This window comes from Halichoerus grypus, chromosome 6 (genome assembly GCF_964656455.1).
Source record: "Halichoerus grypus chromosome 6, mHalGry1.hap1.1, whole genome shotgun sequence".
NCBI classification, from domain to species: domain Eukaryota; kingdom Metazoa; phylum Chordata; class Mammalia; order Carnivora; family Phocidae; genus Halichoerus; species Halichoerus grypus.
In genome coordinates this window covers 4,190,316-4,209,029 of record NC_135717.1, presented here as the reverse complement: position 1 = coordinate 4,209,029, position 18,714 = coordinate 4,190,316, and the positions used below count along the sequence as shown (strand labels likewise).

Sequence of the window (18,714 nt, the reverse complement as noted above, 5' to 3'; positions counted from 1 at the left end):
GGAGGCAGATTGCTTCCTGTATAACCTCCTGTTGATCTGCTGGGTTTATGGTTCAACCAAGTTACAGTTAGGTGCTTGAACCATGATGGGTACTCCTAATCCCAGACTGGATCAGAATTGAAGCACAGATAATGACAGAGTTGTTTCTCTTAAAAAAAAAATTTCCTGGAATCCATTGAACAGACTTTTAGAGGAAAATTTAGAATTCTCGTGTCAAAAAGTTGGAAGAGATATGTCTGACCGCAGGACCAGGTCGCTTTTGTCCACTATCTGCTGTCCTCACCTCGTGGCCTTTTCTAGCATAGCGGGAATGGACTGGGGTCTGGGTCTGTCTCTGCCAATGAGAAGAGCAGGTTTCATGGTGTTCAAGTACTGGAGGTTATGCTCTAGCTAGCTTCATGGTCCCATAAGATACAGTGTGGGCTGAGACACAACCCCCTCACAACTCCTGCCCTCTAATAAGAAGAGCAAAATCCAACTTTGGAAGCTTTTTGGAATAACATCTCTCATGCCACTTGTCCCTGACTCTCATAGTCATATTAGCATCTGAGTATAGATGTTATGGTTCTGTTGACACCATGGAACTCATGATATGATCACTTTGTACAAAGGATGACTCTGAAGAATAAAAACCCATGAAAATTCTCACTATCTTTAGTTATATATTAATATTTGTACTAGCACCTCAAGCTAGATGTACAGAGCAGAAAATAGCTCATCGATGTCTTATGGCTTCTAGAGGTGGCTTTTGACCTCAGCGTGTGTTTGGGAATGGGGGAATATGAAACCTAGCTGCCCCTCTGCTTCAGTGTACAGCATCTCATGTGTCTCTGACGGCCCGCAGGACGGCCAGCTGATTGAGTGCCGCTGCTGCTATGGGGAGTTTCCATTCGAGGAGCTTACTCAATGTGCGGATGCTCACTTGTTCTGCAAAGAATGTCTCATCAGATATGCCCAAGAGGCAGTCTTTGGATCTGGAAAGGTGAGAATCATGTAATATTCCCACACGCAGGAAATGTTCACAGAGTATGAGACCCCATTTATAGGCAAGTGTAAATGCCTCGTCGAATTGCTCTTCCTGGGGTGAGCTGGAGCTTTTAAGACATGCTGGTATGTGTGTGATTCCTAGACAGCCCCTGGCTGGTGTGATTGTGTTGGTTGTAAGCAGAGTAGATTTCTTCTTGGGGGATGGCGCTGTTCCTCTGTGCCCCCATGCCTATTCCAGGAGCACCGACTTCTTCACTCATCAGTCCTTTTTGTAATAAAAAATGAAGAGATCCTTGCAGCTGTTTGAATGAGAGTGCATTGTTGGGGTTTTTTTATTTTTTTTTATTTATTTTATTTTATTTTTTTTTTTAAAGATTTTATTTATTTATTTGAGAGAGAGAGAATGAGAGACAGAGAGCATGAGAGGGAGGAGGGTCAGAGGGAGAAGCAGACTCCCTGCTGAGCAGGGAGCCCGATGTGGGACTCGATCCCAGGACTCCAGGATCATGACCTGAGCCGAAGGCAGTCGCTTAACCAACTGAGCCACCCAGGCACCCTGTTGGGGTTTTTTTAAACAAGATTTTTAAAGGATTTTATAGTTGTATTAAAATGAATAACTATTGGGACACCTGGCTGGTTCAGTCAGAAGAGCATGTGACTCTTGATTTGGAGGTCATGAGTTTGAGCCCCATGTTGGGTGTAGAAGTTACTTAAAAATAAATAAGTAAACTTTAAAAAAAGATAAAAAGAAAAGAACTAGAAGCCTTTAAAAAAAAAATGAATACCTTTCCGCGATCATATTTCTCTGTGCAAAGTTAGTGTCTGTTGATACCAGCATAACATAATATGAAAAGGAGTTTTGTTTTGTCTTAAGGAACGATTAAAAACCAGAATTACTTTTCTTTTTCCTTTTTTTTTTTTTTTAATTTATTTGACAGAGAGAGACACAGCCAGACAGGGAACACAAGCAGAGGGAGTGGGAGAGGGAGAAGCCGACTCCGGCCGAGCAGGGAGCCCAATGCGGGGCTTGATCCCAGAATCCTGGGATCATGACCTGAGCTGAAGGCAGAGGCTTAACGACTTGAGTCACCCAGGCGCCCCCCAGAATTACTTTTCATAAATGCCTGACCAATAATCAAATCATTCAACATCAGTTAGTCTAAAGTCAGTTGCAGTTTAGTCAAGAACGGAGTAACCGTTACGAGCAGAATGGTGTGGCAGGCAGAATAATGGTCCCCCAGAGATATCCCTGTCCTCATCCCAGAACCTGTGGATACATTACCTTACATGACAGGAATTAAGGTTGCTAGTTGGGTGGCCTTGAAATGGGAAGAGTAGCCTGGATTATCCAGATGGGCCCAGTGTAATCACAAGGGTCCTTAAAAATGGATGAGAGAGGCAGAAGAGGAAGTTGGACTGATGTGGCATGAGAAGGACTCAGTGTGCTGCTGATGCCTTTGAAGATGATGGCCAGGGCCCACTGGAGCAGCTGTCCCGGAGGCTGTCTTCCTTTCTCTTGGAAGAGTGTTAGTCCCTTGACTCCATCTGAAAGGGGTAGGATCCAGACAGAGGCTTTCCAAACAACCCCCTTGGTTTTAGTCTGTATTCCTGTCAGTCTCCTCTTCTATGACTCACCTCCGCCTTCCCCAAGGTCTAGACCTCCAACCTTTTCAGGGTCCCTGGAGGAAATCAACTCACTTCTCACAAATATCTCCTTTTCAGACACTGCACCATGACCTTCCTTGTTGCTCTCCACCTTACTGCGGTTTGGACTGATAGAGGCCCTCTGGTGCTATATCAGAGATGGACTTTGTGGGGTTTTATCACGCTTTCCTTGTTTTGAGTGTCGTCACTTTCTTAACCACTGTTTATCCACTTCCCATTGAGGGAGGTTTTGAACCACTGAGGCTTTTGTTTTTCTAAAAATTTGGTTGAATTTTCTTTCTTTCTTTCTTTCATTTAATTTAATTTTTTTTTTTGCTTCCTGACCTTATAATTCCAGTCAGAACTCAGCTGCATGGAAGGCAGTTGCACATGTTCATTCCCAACCAGTGAGCTGGAGAAGGTGCTTCCCCAGACCATCCTGTATAAATACTACGAGCGGAAAGCTGAAGAGGAAGTTGCTGCAGCTTACGCCGATGAGCTTGTCAGGTGAGTTCTCAGAGTTGGAGAGTGTCATCAGTCACCTCATTCCCCATTATGAAGATTGCCTGAACACTTTCATCAGATGATGAAAATCTATAACAAAGCTGGATCTTCCAGGGGCGCCTGGGTGGCTTAGTTGGTTAAGCGACTGCCTTAGGCTCAGGTCATGATCCTGGAGTCCTCGGATTGAGTCCCGCATCGGGCTCTCTGCTCAGCAGGGAGTCTGCGTCTTCTGACCCTCCCCACTCTCATTCTCTCTCTATCTCATTCTCTCTGTCAAATAAATAAATAAAATCTTTAAAAAAAAAAAAACAAAACTGGATCTTCCAGGTCTTCTGGCATTTTCTTCTGAGCAATAAGGAATAATTTTATTAATGGGAAAATCCACATTTCACATTTTTACATTCCTTGGTACCTCTTAATCACTTGGCTTATAGGTACAATCGTTACGCACTGAGTTGGAGGATGGAGGAAAGGTGACACGTGCAAGGAGTTCTCACAAAGGTAGGGGTATATATTTATTGAGTGGTTTGCACTGAGGCAGGACCCAAAATGGCATCTGCATTTCCTGGTAAGAGCCAGCACAAAGGAGAGCCTCAGTCTTGTTTTAATTAAAAAGGAGATATGGCTGTCCAGCTTAAAATTCCATTATTAGTATGAACATGAAACCAATTTAATATTCTGAGTAATATTCCTTCTGCTGTTTTGATTGTAGGTGCCCCTCCTGCAGCTTTCCTGCTCTGTTGGACAGTGATGTGAAGAGGTTCAGTTGTCCTAATCCTCGCTGCCGAAAGGTAGGGAAGCAAATTTTTTTCTAGATTCATTTGAATTTTGGTGTTATAGACTACACTCATGGCCGTGTATCTGCCGGTTATCTGTGTGCTGACCTGTGAGAAGGGTTTGTGTGCTCTCCTTTTAATGAAAGCAAATGAAGATCAGTACTTGGTGAATCGTGGTTGACATGGTTGCAGAGATGGGGGTCACCTGTGGAATTCTAGTCATAAAGGTCTAGATTCCTGTTGTAGGCCTTCTTCCTATGAGGGCAGATGTCGTAATGTAAAATATGAAGGGTTAAAGGCCTGGGTATCATGGTGGCATCTCTGTCGCATCTGGTAGAATATTCACTAACTGTTCTTATAAGAACTGATTGTGTTGGGTGCCAAAGCCATCAAGTCACCTCGCTGCTGAAAATCTTTTTTTTAACTAGACTCCCCTGTGAGCTAAGAATGTCTTAAAATGTGTCAGCTATTTACAAGCCACTTAGAGTTTTTAAGCGTCTAGCATCAACCTAGACAAGTATGTTTTAAGCCATTTTTCTAAAATAGCATGACCAGGGCGCCTGGGTGGCTCAGTTGGTTAAACGTCTGCCTTCGGCTCAGGTCATGATCTCAGGGTCCTGGGATTGAGCCCCGCATCGGGCTCCCTGCTGAGCAGGGAGCCTGCTTCTCCCTCTCCCTCTCCCCCCACCTGCCTGTGCTCCCTCCCTCCCTCTCTCAAATAAGTAAAGTCTTTAAAAAGAAATTAAAAATTAAAAAAAGAAAATAGCATGACCAGAGTTGAACATTATAATATCTCTGCCTTACTGCAGGAGTGGAGAAATGAAAGTAGTCATTGGGAAAGGAGGAAGAAACTAAACTAATGGACTAAATTTTATTCCTTTTGTTTTCAGCATTAACATTTCTTTGTAAAATCTGGGTGTATTCTTAGAATTTATGTGTCCATTTAATAATTTGTCCCCACCCTCAGGCTGTTGCTGTAACAATTTTCCCAACAGTCTCTGGCTTTTGGAACTAAGTGGAGCACGTGACTGCCCTGTGTGCTCCCCATGCACCCAGCACTGGAATGCCTGGGGAGGCAGTAGCCAAGGGAAGGAAAGGTTAGGTGGAGGAAAAGTGAAGATGTTGGAGTGTTTTTAGGTCTGAAGATGAGTAGCATCCTGAAGGCTCACCAGCTGGGTGGGGCCAGGCTATGCAGATCTTGAGCACCAGTTTAAGGTGGCAGAGGGGGAACAGCAAGGGGACTGAGATAACAGGGAGATCTCTTCAGCTGTTGTAGTCCAGGTCAGAGATGCACATCACTGCCCCCTCCTGTGGAGTCTCCGTGAATTGCTAAGATGGAGCTGGGAACTACATTTCCTCCAAGAATTCCAAATTAGACTCTACCGATAAGTGTTCATAGACAATTTGGAAAGCCAAAGAGGAGGTGAGGCCATTATTCTCCCAAGACAGTTACAGGCAGTCGTCTGAAACAGTGTCCTGTGAGTGTCTTCAGAACATCAACCTGGGATGTCAGTGAAAGGGTCCCAGTGGCTTTTAAGATCTGAAGCAGAAACATCAAATATTCGGCTTCCTCTCTGTGGAAGGGATATACATGCCTTGTTGAACTTGGAGGTGGCCGTGTAGCTTCTTTTGGTCAATGAAATGTCAGTGTGGATGAGGTCAGTCACTTGCAGAAAAAGTGGTAAAAACATGATTTGGGGTGATGTCAACAAGTAGGCAGCCCCAGACCCTCCTTCCCCAGCCCCCTACGGAAACACTGATCAACATTACACAGACCGGTTCCCTTTGTGAGAAATTTAGAAACCAGGTAGGAGGCTCCTGCATTCCAGACAGTGCAAAGCCGGCTGCATTAAAGCCTGTAGGAAAAGTCATGGAACTCCCTTGCCAGGGACCCTCCCATCTGCACATGCAGGAAACATCTAAATCCTCGCTTCCCCACCCCCACCCCCGCCCCCCGGGGGGAGGGAAAGGGAAGACTCGAACATAATCCAGCATTCAGTCTTCTTGGGCAGCTACCCAAGGGGCTGGCTTTTGTCTTTCCTGACTCTAAGCAGCACCAGGTTGGAGATTGCTGAGAACAAAGGCAACGTTTTATATATTTACTTATTTTTGTTTATTTTAAGGAAGCTCTATGCCCAACATGGGGCTTGAATTCATGACCCAGAGATCCAAGAGTCACATGTTCTACCAACTGAGGTGCCAGGTGCCCCCAAAGGCAACATTTTAAGCTAACATACGCTACCATTGCCGTTCCCCTCAGTTTGGTGTGCAAAGAACTGGAGAAAACCCCCAACTCCCAGCTTCTCCCTGGGGAGGGAAAGAGTTGGAACATGTGTCCAGTGTTCTGGCCTTTGGGAGTACTGCCTAAAGGGCTGGTTATTGTCTCACCTGACTCAGTGCACTGACAGGATCTTGCGTACTATGGATGCCTGGATGCCTCTGAGAACACTAGAGCTGGGAGGCTTGCTGCTGCCCCAAAGAACCCACAGTTCAGGCAGCTTCTCCCTTGGAGAGAGGAAGAGTGGAGCCTGCACCCAGTGCTCCAGCTTCTTGGGGGAGGAGGTTTTGAAGGGACTGGTTTCTTGCCCACCTCAGCACTGATGAGACCCACACTGTAGTCTGGATGCCTGGGGACCGCTGAGAACAAAAAGGAGTTGGACTGCTCCAGAGAACCTGCAGTACTATAGACAGACACCAGAGGGAGAAAGAGATTATAAGCTCCTAAAAAAAGAAATTTAGCGAGACCTCTGTAATTGAGAATTTACACATGTTAAGTCCAGAGAAGACGCCTCCTAAGTAAAGGCTCCCAGAATCTATAGCTAGGCTGGCTGGTGAAGGTCTTTCCCTGTACAAAGCCAGTGTGTAAAAACCGGGAGAGGTGACTGTTTCTTCAAATATGTGGATCCTGCCACAAAGCAACAAGGTATAGGAAGGAATACAGTCCAACCAAAGGAACAAAGTAGATCTCCAGAAAGGACACTAAAGAAAAGGAGATATGTATGTGAATTACCTGACAATTCAAAATAATCATCATAAAGATGTTCAACAAGCTCGGGAAAATGATATGTGAACAAAATGAGAATATCAACAGAGAAAATAATTGAGAAGAGTCAAACAAAATTGGAGCTGAAGAATACAATAACTGATGGAAAATTTCACTAGAGGGATTCATCATCAGGTTTGACCAATCAGAAGAAAGAACCAGTGAACTCAAAGACAGGTCATTTGAAATTATCTAGTCAGAAGAACAGAAAGGAAAAAAAAGAATGAAGAATAAGGAAAGCTTGAGGCACCAATGGGAGGGACACCATCAAGTGAACCAGAGTATGTGCTGTAAGAGTTTCAGGAGGAGAAGAGAGAAAGAGACAGAAAGCTTATTTGAAAAAATAATGGCAATAAACATCTAAAATCTGGGAAAGGAGAATGGGTATCCAGATTCAAGAAGCCAAATAGGCCCCAATTAAAACGAACCAACACAGTATAGAAGAGAGTTAATATTGTTAAAATGTCATACCTATACAATGCCACTTGTAGATTTAGTCACAATTCCTATGAAAATACCAATTGCTTTTTTTGAAGAAACAAAAAAAAATCCTAAAATTCATATAGAACTGTGAAGAATCCCAAATAGCCAAAACAATCTTGAGAAAGAAGAACAGAGCTGGAGGCCTTATATTTCCTGGCTTCAAAGCATATTACAGAGTTACAGTAATCAAAACAGTATGGTACTGGCATAAAGACAGACCTACAGACCAGTGGAACCAAACAGAGAGCCCAGAAGGAAGCCCACACCTCTGCAGTCAGGGGCACCAAGATTACACCTTGGGGAAAGGTCGTTCTGCTTGACAAATGGTGCCAGACAAACATGACTGCCTGCAGAAGAACGAAATTGGATGTGATTCATACACCACAAAGATCAACTCAGAATGGATTAAAAACTGAAACATAACAATCTAAAATTCCTAGAAGAAAACATAGGAAGCTTCCTAACATTGGTCTTTGTATTGATTTCATGATTGTAACACTAATAGCATGGACAACAAAAACAAAAATAGACGAATGGGACTACATCAGACTGAAAATCCTTTGCACAGAAAAGGAAACCATCAACAGTGAAAAAGTAGCCTATGGCATGGGAGAAAGTATTTGTAAATTATTTCTCTGGTAAAGTGTTAATATCAGTAATAAACAGGAAGTCCTATAAGTCAGTAATAGCCAATCAGAAATAAGCCAATTAAAAAATGGGCAAAGGACTCGAATAGACATTTCTTCAGAGGAAACCTACAGTTGGCCAACAGATACATGAAAAGGTGCTCAGCATCACTCGTCATCAGGGAAATGCAAATCAAAGCCACGGTGAGGTCATTTCACATCTAGGATGCTCACCAACACAAAAACGGAAAAAAAATAAGTGTTGATAAGGATGTGAAGAAATTGAAACCGTTGTTCATTGTTGATGGGAATGTAAAACCGTACATCCCCTATGGAAACTAGTATGGAATGTCCTCAAAAAATTGGGACGCCTGGGTGGCTCAGTTGGTTAAGTGTCTGCCTTCGGCTCAGGTCATGATCCCAGGGTCCTGGGATCAAGCCCCGCATCAGGCTCCGTGCTCAGCGGGAAGCCTGCTTCTCCCTCTCCCTCTGCCTGCTGCTCCCCCTGCTTTCTCTTTCTCTCTGTCAAATAAAATCTTTGAAAAAAAATTTTTTTTTAAATAGGGGCGCCTGGCTGGCTCAATTGGTGGAGCGTGTGACTCTTGATCTCAGGGTTGTAAGTCCCAACCCCTCATTAGGTGTGGAGATCACTGAAAAATGAAATCTGGGGGCTCCTGGCTGGCTTAGTTGGTTAAGCATCTGACTCTTGATCTCAGCTCAGGTCTTGATCTCAGGGTTGTGAGTTCAAGCCCCACACTGGGCTCCACACTGGGTGTGGAGGTGGTGGTGTGGGGGTAAATAAATAAAATCTTTTTTAAAAATTAAAAAAACTACCATACAATCTAGTAATCCTACTTCTGAATATATGTCAATTGAAAACAGGATCTTGGGGCGCCTGGATGGCTCAGTCATTAAATGGCTGCCTTCGGCTCAGGTCATGATCCCGGGGTCCTGGGATCGAGCCCCACATCGGGCTCCCTGCTCCGCAGGAAGCCTGCTTCTCCCTCTCCCACTCCCCCTGCTTGTGTTCCCTCTCTCGCTGTCTCTCTCTCTGTCAAATAAATAAATAAAATCTTTAAAAAAGAAAAAGGAAACAGGATTTTGAAGAGCTATTTGTACTCTTGTTCATTACATTATTGTTCACAATAGCCAAGATATAAAAGCAACCTAAATGTCTAACCGTGGATGAATGGCTAAAGGAAATGTCTTTCTATACAACGGAACATTAGTCAGGATTTGAAAAGAAAGAAATCCTGTCATGCTACAACATGGGTGAACCTTGAGAAGTTATGCTAGTGAGATAAGCCTATCACAAAAAGACAAATTCTGTGTGATTCCACTTACTGCAGGTATGTAGTCACTTACAGAAACAGAAAATAGAATGGTGGTTGCCAGGGGTTAGGGGAGGCGGAAACAGGGAGCTGCCATGCAGTGGGTATGAAATTTCAGTCACCCAAGATGCAGAAGTTCTCGAGACCTGCTGTACAACAGTGCATGTATAGTTAGCAATATTGTACCGTACACTTTAAGATTTGTTCATGGGGTAGATTTTATATAATGTATTTTTTTAACACAAAAAGAGAGCGAATGGTTCATTATCTCTTTTCCTTCTGCCAAGATGGACATGTAGAAATAAGTCTCTGTTTTGAGCTACTGAAGTTTGAGTTTGTTCCAGCAGCATAACCTAGCATGTCCTGACTGATACCATGAGAACCAAAATGGATGATGGTGGTGGAAAAAAGGAACAGATTTGAAAGATAATGGGGAGATAGGATTAGAAGGAGATATTCTGACTGTAGGGGTGGGGAAAAGTCCAGATGACTCACTTCTCTGGTTTGGGCCACTAAGTGGGTGATGATACTATTCACATAAAATTGCAAGTAGAATAGAAAAACTGGGTGGCTCAGTTAGTTAAGCGTCCAACAGTTGATTTTGGCTCATGTTGTGATCTTGAGGTCATGAGATTCTGTGCCTTGTTGGGCTCCACACTGGGCCTGGAGCCTGCTTAGGATTCTCTCCCTCTCCCCTCCCTCTCTTAAAAAAAAAAAAAAAAAGAATAGAAAAGATTCCAGGAGAGGAGGTCAATCGATTCTGTTTTAAATAGGTAGAGCTTTGAGGATGGAGGCGTTCAGTATGTGTATGTTTTGCTAATGCCTGGCACATAGTAGGTCTCAGTAATTACTTAGAAAGTGACTAGGGTCAGGAACATGAGGGGAGGTCTAGGCTAGAGGAAAATTTTGTAGTCAGGAGTAAGAAGCATTGAAGGGAGGGAGCCCTGGGGACAGGGAACACAGCTGGGAGCACAGAAAGCCTGCGGCAGGGCATCTAGGAAGTAGGTCACAGGAGTTAGAGAATGCTGACAGCATTTTGATTTAGAATCTCATCAAATTCATAGATGAGTTTGGGGAAATTAATATCAATAAAGTGAGTCCTGATAAGTTCAAAGTATATATTTCCATTTATTTCAGATCTTTTTGTGTCCCTTAGTAACGTTTTCCAGTAAAGAGAATGCATCATAAGGCATTCTCAATGATCGTATGCTTCAGAACTTGACCCTCCCTGCAGATGAGAGCATCCACATTCTGGATGCTTTCCACCATTAGGGTAAGGTCTTCAGAGTTTGGCCCACCGTGGAAAATAAAGTGAAAACTGTCTCTTGGGAACCTGAGGCAGGGACAGCAGGTTCGGAAGTTCCCGCCCTGTTCTTCACAGGGAAGGGAGAACTAACTTAGAGTTAGGTCTAAGCTGGTCCCTCCTTATTAGGCACTATGGTGAGTCACCACTAGGTGGCACTGATACTCCGTGAGGAACGGTTTTCTCTTGAGCATTTCAGAAGTATGTCAGTCAGCAAGACAGTGTCTTGTAAACAGAATTCTTTTAGGCTTAGTACCAAAGCAAACCACTGTGTGCATTCAGAATTTAGTATCAGAGATGTCAGTGTTTTTAGAACCTATGCTTTTACCTTTTCCACTTAAACGAATTTTCCTTATGACATCGTTTCTTTTCAGCTAGATGGCTAAACCCAACCGTTAATCCTTGAGGATTGCTAATGTTTAAGAAATGAGCCACAAACTAATTTTTGGCCCGTGTGAGACTAAGGGCATCTGCTTCCTCATTGCAGTGTCTTTGCCAGTAATCTAAACTCCAGTTAGATTTCCAGGAACTTGTCACTCTGAGATGAGGCATTTATATTAAGGCGGGCTTGAATGCCTGGAATCATTCCTCTAAAATCCCTGAAGAGAATAAGATACTGTATCTTTGATGAAATGGGGAGAGAGTCTTTGTTTCATTGATATGATGGAATGCTTTTGTCAAGGCCCTCAGTGCCCTGTGTGTTTGCAGATAAAGGATTCATCAGTTTGTTTTCAGCATGGTGCTTTTAGGAATGAATTGGATGTGTTTGGTGTGGGACTGCAGAGTGTTAGATAAAAGGAGATTTGTAAGCGATGCTTCTGGAATATTTATTCTGAGGGTCAGAATTTCCCTGTTGAGTCTTTCTCTACTTTTCTAGGATCATAGCTTTGCTCCATAAATTCAGAGGTTTTTATGTAGAGCTTTCCAGAAAGGTAGCCAGAGCTACAAGGTGGAGGTTTAAGACTATTCATGAAGTAAGCGCTAACGGAGGGAGACCCATCAGGTGGTGAGACTTTAGTCCGAAGAACTGTGAAGGACACCTGGCTTGGTGTTCCTTAGTGAAACCAAGGGGGTGAGTGTGGCTGGACGTCTTTTCCCAGTGTCACTTGTACTTGTTTTCCTGTGTCTTTCTCACCTTTCTTTCCTGTGTTTCTCATTTCTTTTCCCTACTCCTCTTTTTCTACCATTTCCAGGCCCCATCCTATCCTTTGTAGCATTCAGTGTTACTGACTCCACAGCAGTGAAATATAACCAGAATTCACATCTGCAGTGAACCAGTTTGTTGCTAAAAAACAGGCATCTGCAGCCGCCTGCCGTAGCTGGACGGCCGCGTGAAGAGAATGTAAATGAGCCTGGACCAGCTGTCAGTGCCAGGGCGGCTCCAGCTGTGACAGTGGACGCTTGGCACTTATTAGCAGCACTATCATTTGAGGCCCAGCCCGTCAGCTGACTCCTGTGCTGAGCATAGGCGTTTACATTTATCTAGATCTGAATGAAGCTTGATCCTCTTGTTCCCACTATCAGGGAGGATCTTTATTCAGGAAGTTATGTTGACAAGAACTGAATGTTTGGGTAACAAAAGGATTTTTTTAAGTCCCAGAACGAACACTCGTTCTCTGGCGTGGAAGTCCATGCTTCATAATGCAAGTCCACAAAAGAGGTGGGGTGGGGTGGGAATTCCCTCCCGGGGATTTGGCCTGCCCCTGCTCACAAGGTGAGTCACTTCCTTCAGAGCCAGAGGGTTCTGGAGGGTTCTGGCGGAATAGCTTAAGACCTCAGGCTGCGTGGTATGCAGGCATGTTGGGTAGGTGCCTTTCAGGGCTCTCAGCTCCTGGCATTCCCCCCAACCACCCTAAAAAGTGGCCTCAGGTGTGGAGTAGAGTGACAGTATTTACCCAATGGTGAGAACCCAGAGGGAGGCCTCCCTGCCACAGACACAGTCCCAGAGGAGATCCCAAGCAGCACCGCTGTGAGCCGCCCTCCCGTCATTCGCGGGGTAGAGCTGGCATTGTGGCAATGAGGTTTCAGGATCTAACTCTGTTTTTAACTTAATATTTTAGTCATTTTCCAGTTTTTAAAATTCCTCATAGCAAACAGCATAGTGAATGTGTTCATCATAGGCTTCTTGATCCTTGAAAGATTTTGGTTGATAATTACACTTCATTACTTATCTTCACACACTAACATATGATTAGAGAACCTGGAGGGGGGGGAGAAGTGTGGGGGGGTATGTTCCCAAGAAGAATAAAAACAAGAAAAGGCAAATATTGCTTACCTCTTTTCCTATCCTGCCTTCCTAGTAAAAGTCATATAAATACCGTATCTGCTGTTGTTTGCAGCACTTATTTGAAAGGGAGCTAGATATCTACCCAAGGGGAGGAAAGGTGAAATATATACATGGGGGGGCCTCCTGGCAGGCTCAGTCAGTAGAACTTGCAACTCTTGATCTTGGGGTCTTAAGTTAAAGCCCCACGTTGGATGTAGAAGTTGCTCGAAAATAAAAAATCTTTAAAAGTCATATATACACGGCGCCTGGGTGGCTCACTTGGTTAAGCGTCTGCCTTGGGCTCAGATCATGATCCCTGGGATCATGTCCTGCGTCAGGCTCCCTGCTCTGCTTCTCCCTCTGCACCTCCTCCCACTCATTCTCTCAATCCCTCTCTCTCTCAAATAAAAAAAAATCTTTATATATACACACACGTATACATACGTATACAGGCACAGGTTAAACGACAAAGCGAATATGAATAAAACAGTTATTTTTGTTTCCCCTTAGTCCTACAGGAGTAGTTTCTATTCCTATATTGCATCTTTTCTGTCCCTTGATCCTGGGCACTGAGTAGTGAAAACGGCTGCAGGCCTGGCAGTGCTGCGGGGCGGCCCCCCCAGCGGACAGGGGAGTGCACTTCAGAGCCCAGGCGGGCCAGACAGGCTGAGCTGTCGGCTGGACTTGGGTATTCGCCTATGTCCTTGACACCCCGCCCCCCGCCAAGGTGGGTGTTACTCTGCCTTGCCCCCAGAGAACATTCTGGTGCTTCCTTTCTCACCCAGGGAAGCTGCTCTAGATGGTTAAAATGTTGCTTTGTGTTCCACTTGTGCTGGGCTTTATTAGTAGGTTCTGAGTTTGGGAGGTTCCCTTGAAGACCGCTGCGTGAGAAGCCCTTGCCGACGTGCCGCCCTGGAGCCGGCCCTGAGCTGGGCGCCGCCGGGCGACAGGGAGCGAGGTGCCCGTGGCCGCGCCTGTGCTGCAGCTTGGAACACAGTCTGGCGGCGTGGTGAAGACAAGGGATGTCGACGTTCACCCGGCTCAGGCTTCCGTTCCAGCTCTGCCCCTTCTTACCTTTGTGACTGAGGGTAAATACATCCCCTCCCTGAGCCACAGTTTTTAAATCTGTAAAATGAGAACAGTGGCACCTACCTCGCAGACCTCTGGTGAAACGTCAGTGACGTGTCGGTCGTGTCTCATAAAGCGGGGGCGGAGGCGCAAACAGCCTGACGTAGGGAAGCGCCCGTGCCTGGCACGTCTCAGGTCAGGAAACAGTAGCTGCCGCACAGGGAAGGCGCAGACTGATGCCAACAGTGCGTGCAGGTGAGGAGTTCCTAGAAAGGAGGAACTTCTCCCAGATGTCTAAAGTCTCCCACAGGAGTGTGGAATTCCCCTAAGGTGGGCAGATGTAAAGTCCCATCAGGGACCTAAAGATGACTCCTCCCAGACCTTAGCTTTTCAAATCATGAACTCAGAAAACTCTTCTTACTAGCATGCCACAGTGGAAAGGGGATAGATTTTTTTAAGCTAAATTTTGTGCTGATATATTCTGTAAGAAATGACTGCTGTCACTTTAGCCCACATTGTTCAAGTTCAGAGAAGGACCCAGCTACCCTGGGGAGAGCTGTGTCCTAATGAAGGCTACCTGTGCCCTGCGAGTCTCAGTCGCTTGGTCCACAGCACTGCTGTGTCCCTCCTTTTGGATGTCTCATTGGTTTTTTTTTTTTTTATCCCTTTCTGAAAGGTTTGGCATCTCAGGGAATATTTAAAGAGATGAGGGTAGGAAGGACCTAGAAAAATTATTGTTTTACTAGAGGACTCAGAATTAGGGGCAAAATGAAAATGGCCGTGCTTTGTCTCCATGACTCATGGGTTATGTTTTTTGTCTTCTTAGGAAGGTGCCGATCTTTGAGTCTTGACCACTGCACCCAGCCCCAGTGCAGCAGGGCAGGCCTGGAGGCCGGGACTACTCACCTTTCACTGTCCTTGTAGTGAAAGGACATACCTTCTTGTCTCTCTTTTGTTTGGGTTTCTACTAAGATACATTGTCTACAGTATGTATAGAGACTGTGAATTTTTAACAGACTTGGATGGGCACATTATTAAAATTGAAACTCTGACCCTTTCTCATGGTTTTTGTGGCCACCATGAGCCATTGCTTATCAGACTCACCACAGCCTAGCCCTGTTCACAGACCATACGGGGATCATAAGCTTTGAGTGCCTATCTTTCTGGAAACCACATATTATTTGTTTAGTGCCTTCATATGTTTTGTTAAAATAACTTAATTTTTTTGTGTGTGCCTGTGGCCTCATCAAAGGAGAGATACATTTTGATTCAAAGTCTTTAGAAATCTCACGTTAAAAATCTCTCAAGAATTGACGTCTACAAAATACCTTTATAGTCATTTGCCGCCTTCTTGTCTATTCACTAATTAATTGTGTGACCAGGTGTCAGCATTTTAATTTAATTCGTTTTACTGGTTCTCATTGTAGTGTCCTTGGAGGAGTGTGTGCATGCATCACACGGGCATGTGTGTGTGCGTGTGTGGTATACATGTGTGTGTTGGAGCGCAGAACCTTCGTGTCCCCTCTTTGCGTTCTCAGCACAGAGCACTGCAGGGCTTCCACCCTTGCAGGTAGAAGAGAAATTGTTGCTATGGTAATAACACAGGCATGAAAACACCCCATCTCCCTGTGGGTGTCTGTGTCAGGGAGGAGGAATGTGGGCAAGGGAAACGGGAGCAAAAAGGAATGCTTAAAGCACAGAGTGGAGCCATCACAGGGTGGAATTTCTCGTTTGTACTGTTGGATTCAAGGTCATTTTCCCATTGCTGTGTAGTGCCTGAGCAATGTAAATGCCGTTTTACCGCTCAGTGTCCTCCCTGACTTTGAGACAAACATACAGAGAATGAGGACTTCTCTAGTCCCCAGAGGCTGCATGGCCCTCTCCCAGACCACGATTAGAAATGCATGTCTGTATCTGTGGGCCAGTTTACAGTCCTAAGTGGGATTAACTGCCCAGACCCAGAAGCCATTGCCCTTTGTCTCCATGGTAACAGGCTCAGGAGCCAGCCCTGCCATCTCTTGAAACCTAATGGCATCTGTGTGCTCTATATCTGCACCACATACCAGTGCTCCTTGAGAAAATGGGCTCAGAATGACCTTGGTGACTAGGATCAGCACTGACAAAGTCCAGTCTGCCGAGATCAGGGTAAGAAGCACAGCCACGGTTCTTGTGCCGTTCTATCAGAAAGAGCAGAGGCAGTTAGGGTCCTGTGAGGTGGGGGTTTGGCACCTTAAACAGGCAGATGTTGAGGGGCCTGCCAGTGGACCTCTTACCAGTAGCCTCTTTAGGGACTTTCTGCTCCTTGTCTGCTCAGTCACAGCTAACAGGGGACATCAGGAGTCAAATCCAGGGCTGCCTTGCTTGGTATTATGTGGTTTTAGGTGTGATTTGGGTATGGTTGGCTGGTTTTAAGAGTCCTTATCTTTTAGAGATACAAACTGAAATGCTTACAAATGAAATGATACATCATCTGGGATTTGCTTTAAAAATACACTGGGCAAGAGAGGATGGGAGAGTAGATGGGGTACAAAAAGGTAATTAGCCCTGAGTTGATAATTATTAAACCTGAGGGATGGGTAGGTGGGGACCCATCAATCATGTTTATTGCCTACTTTTTTGTATATTTAAAAAGTTAATTTTTAAAACACCATATTGAAAAAACCTAGTTTCACTTGACTTTTCTATTACCTGTGTTCTTTCCTACTTTGTTGCTTTGAGGGCATCTCACTTTTGGGACCTGCAATGACCCATACTCAGATGTCCAATTCTGTGGCATGGTCACTTTTTTAAGAGATGAGGGAAATTTGTTACATAATAGGAAAATGTCAGCAGCTCTTCGTGGGAGGATACAAGGGCTGGTCATCTTGGAGGAGGGAAGGTTTTGTGGGTGGGGGGCGGTTCTCGACTTGTACAAGATTCTTCTGTAGGAGTGGTTTTGACTTGGTGTTTCCAGCTTCCCTGAGTAAAAAGACTTCAGCTACCCAGAAGGAATCCAAGATGGATCCCTAGACCATAATGTAACCAGTGAAACAGGTTCTGGGAACCTGGGGCCCGGTGACGAGGGCCTGCACCGAGGCCCTGCTGGAGGCTTTTGGACAGCTCCGGATAGGCTCCTTTTCTCTGGAGTGACTTCCAGCATATGGTGCAGCTTGAAGGCCAGAGAAGAGACCAGATGACCTTTCAAGTGTCCTTCCAGTCCAAAGTCCCTGGTTTCCAATACTGAAGGTTTTCAAACTGGTGTTGTTATTTGCTTTCCAAAGAGAAATAGGCTAAGAGTTTCTCAGATCAAATCCCTGTGGCCTCATAAAAGCACTTCAGTTTTATTTTCCATCAGAAATTTGTATGAGAAAGGGTTTTAAGTTTCAAAAGTTCCCTATACCTGAGAAGCTGATTGAGGTTCTAGCCCAAAGAGAGTGATGTAGACCACAGTTTTTTCTTCTCTTGTTTTGACTGTAATTTGTCCTTTCCCCATCCTGACCCTCTTCAGTGAGATTTTGCTGCTCCAAATATCTCCAGTTGCCACAATCCTCTTAGCGCCCAGGCCCTCTCACCTCCCATAAAAGCCACCTCCTCTTCTCTCCCAAGGCCCATGCCCGCTCTAACCTCCCCTTAGCTCTCCCAGCATGGGTCTTCTCTCCAGGTAGACCCCGTGCCCCTGAGCCCTGTCACCAAGGCCCTGTCTGCTGTGCAGTGCTTCCTTCTCCCCTGCGTTCCTCCTTTAGACTCACTCCTTCTTAAACTTGTGCCTTGCTGTCTTAGCTGCTCCCTCAGCATAGGCTTGTGCCAACACAGGCTGGTTGGCCTTGATTGGAACTTGGTCATTCGTTCAGCAGATTTTTATTGAGTATTGCTATGCCTGAAGATACAAAATAGGCAGCGACAGCCCTACCCTGAGATCCGGATCAAGGGAGGCCAACTCCTTGTGCAGACAGCTAAATAGTGAGATGGTGATGGGAACTGCTGGAGGGAGCCAGAGGGAGGGGACAGTCCCTTTGATTGGGCGCAGTCCGGAAACACTTGATGAAAGAGCTGGATCTTGACCTGACAGAGTCCTAACGGCACCTGATGGGTGCAGGTAGACCGCTATTCCTGGCCAGGAAGTGACGCAGAGAGAGCTGTTCAGGGGTCAGCGGTAGACCTGTGTGACGGAATGGGAGGAAAGTGGACTAGGAGGATGGATGGACTTCGGTTCGGAAAGGACACCCCAGGGAGCTGTTGCAAGCCCGATGTAGGGATGGTGTGATCAAAGTGCTGGTGGGAGGGTGGATCTTGTAGAGCCACAAAAGAGGGCATGGGGGTGGGGAGAGATTAAATGGGGGGGGTGGCAGCTGGAACATCTGGTCGTTTCTGGTGACCTAGTGACCCAAGACCTGGGGATGCACAGTGCTCTTGTGGTCCTTGGTTAACAAAACCTCCAGTCCCAAAACCCATTTGTGCAGTGCTGTGGACCTTTGCTAGCATTCTTTTAGCCTTCTCCAGAAGGCCTCGGTGGGAGTGGATTGGCCTGGAGAAACACCAGTCTTCTGAGGGCTGACTGGGGGGCCGGAGGGGAGTGGTGGCAACAGTTGAGAGCAACGGCAGAGGCAGCCAGTTCAAGGTTGGCAATGGATCCTGGGAATATGTGTGCAGGCCGCCGGCTGTCCCTGGAGCACACCCCCCTGCTGGTAGAGAGGGGTGGTCGAG

General features: G+C 45.5%; 1 protein-coding gene and 1 long non-coding RNA gene across 7 annotated transcripts in view; both read left to right on the top strand.

Annotated features, from left to right (window-relative positions):
- The window catches only part of RNF216 (ring finger protein 216), a 147,173-nt gene that overhangs the window by 58,759 nt on the left and 69,700 nt on the right, over positions 1-18,714 (top strand). For all 6 annotated transcript variants that reach the window (XM_078074288.1, XM_078074285.1, XM_078074286.1 and 3 more), the window contains 3 exons: positions 845-982; positions 2,990-3,138; positions 3,848-3,926. In XM_078074288.1, the coding sequence (XP_077930414.1) occupies positions 845-982; positions 2,990-3,138; positions 3,848-3,926 (366 nt within the window). The remainder of the gene's footprint in view (positions 1-844; positions 983-2,989; positions 3,139-3,847; positions 3,927-18,714) is intronic.
- LOC118525272 (uncharacterized) lies at positions 8,648-15,083 on the top strand. The gene is made up of 2 exons (XR_004912072.2): positions 8,648-14,051; positions 14,858-15,083. It is a non-coding gene; the product is annotated as an uncharacterized LOC118525272 (long non-coding RNA).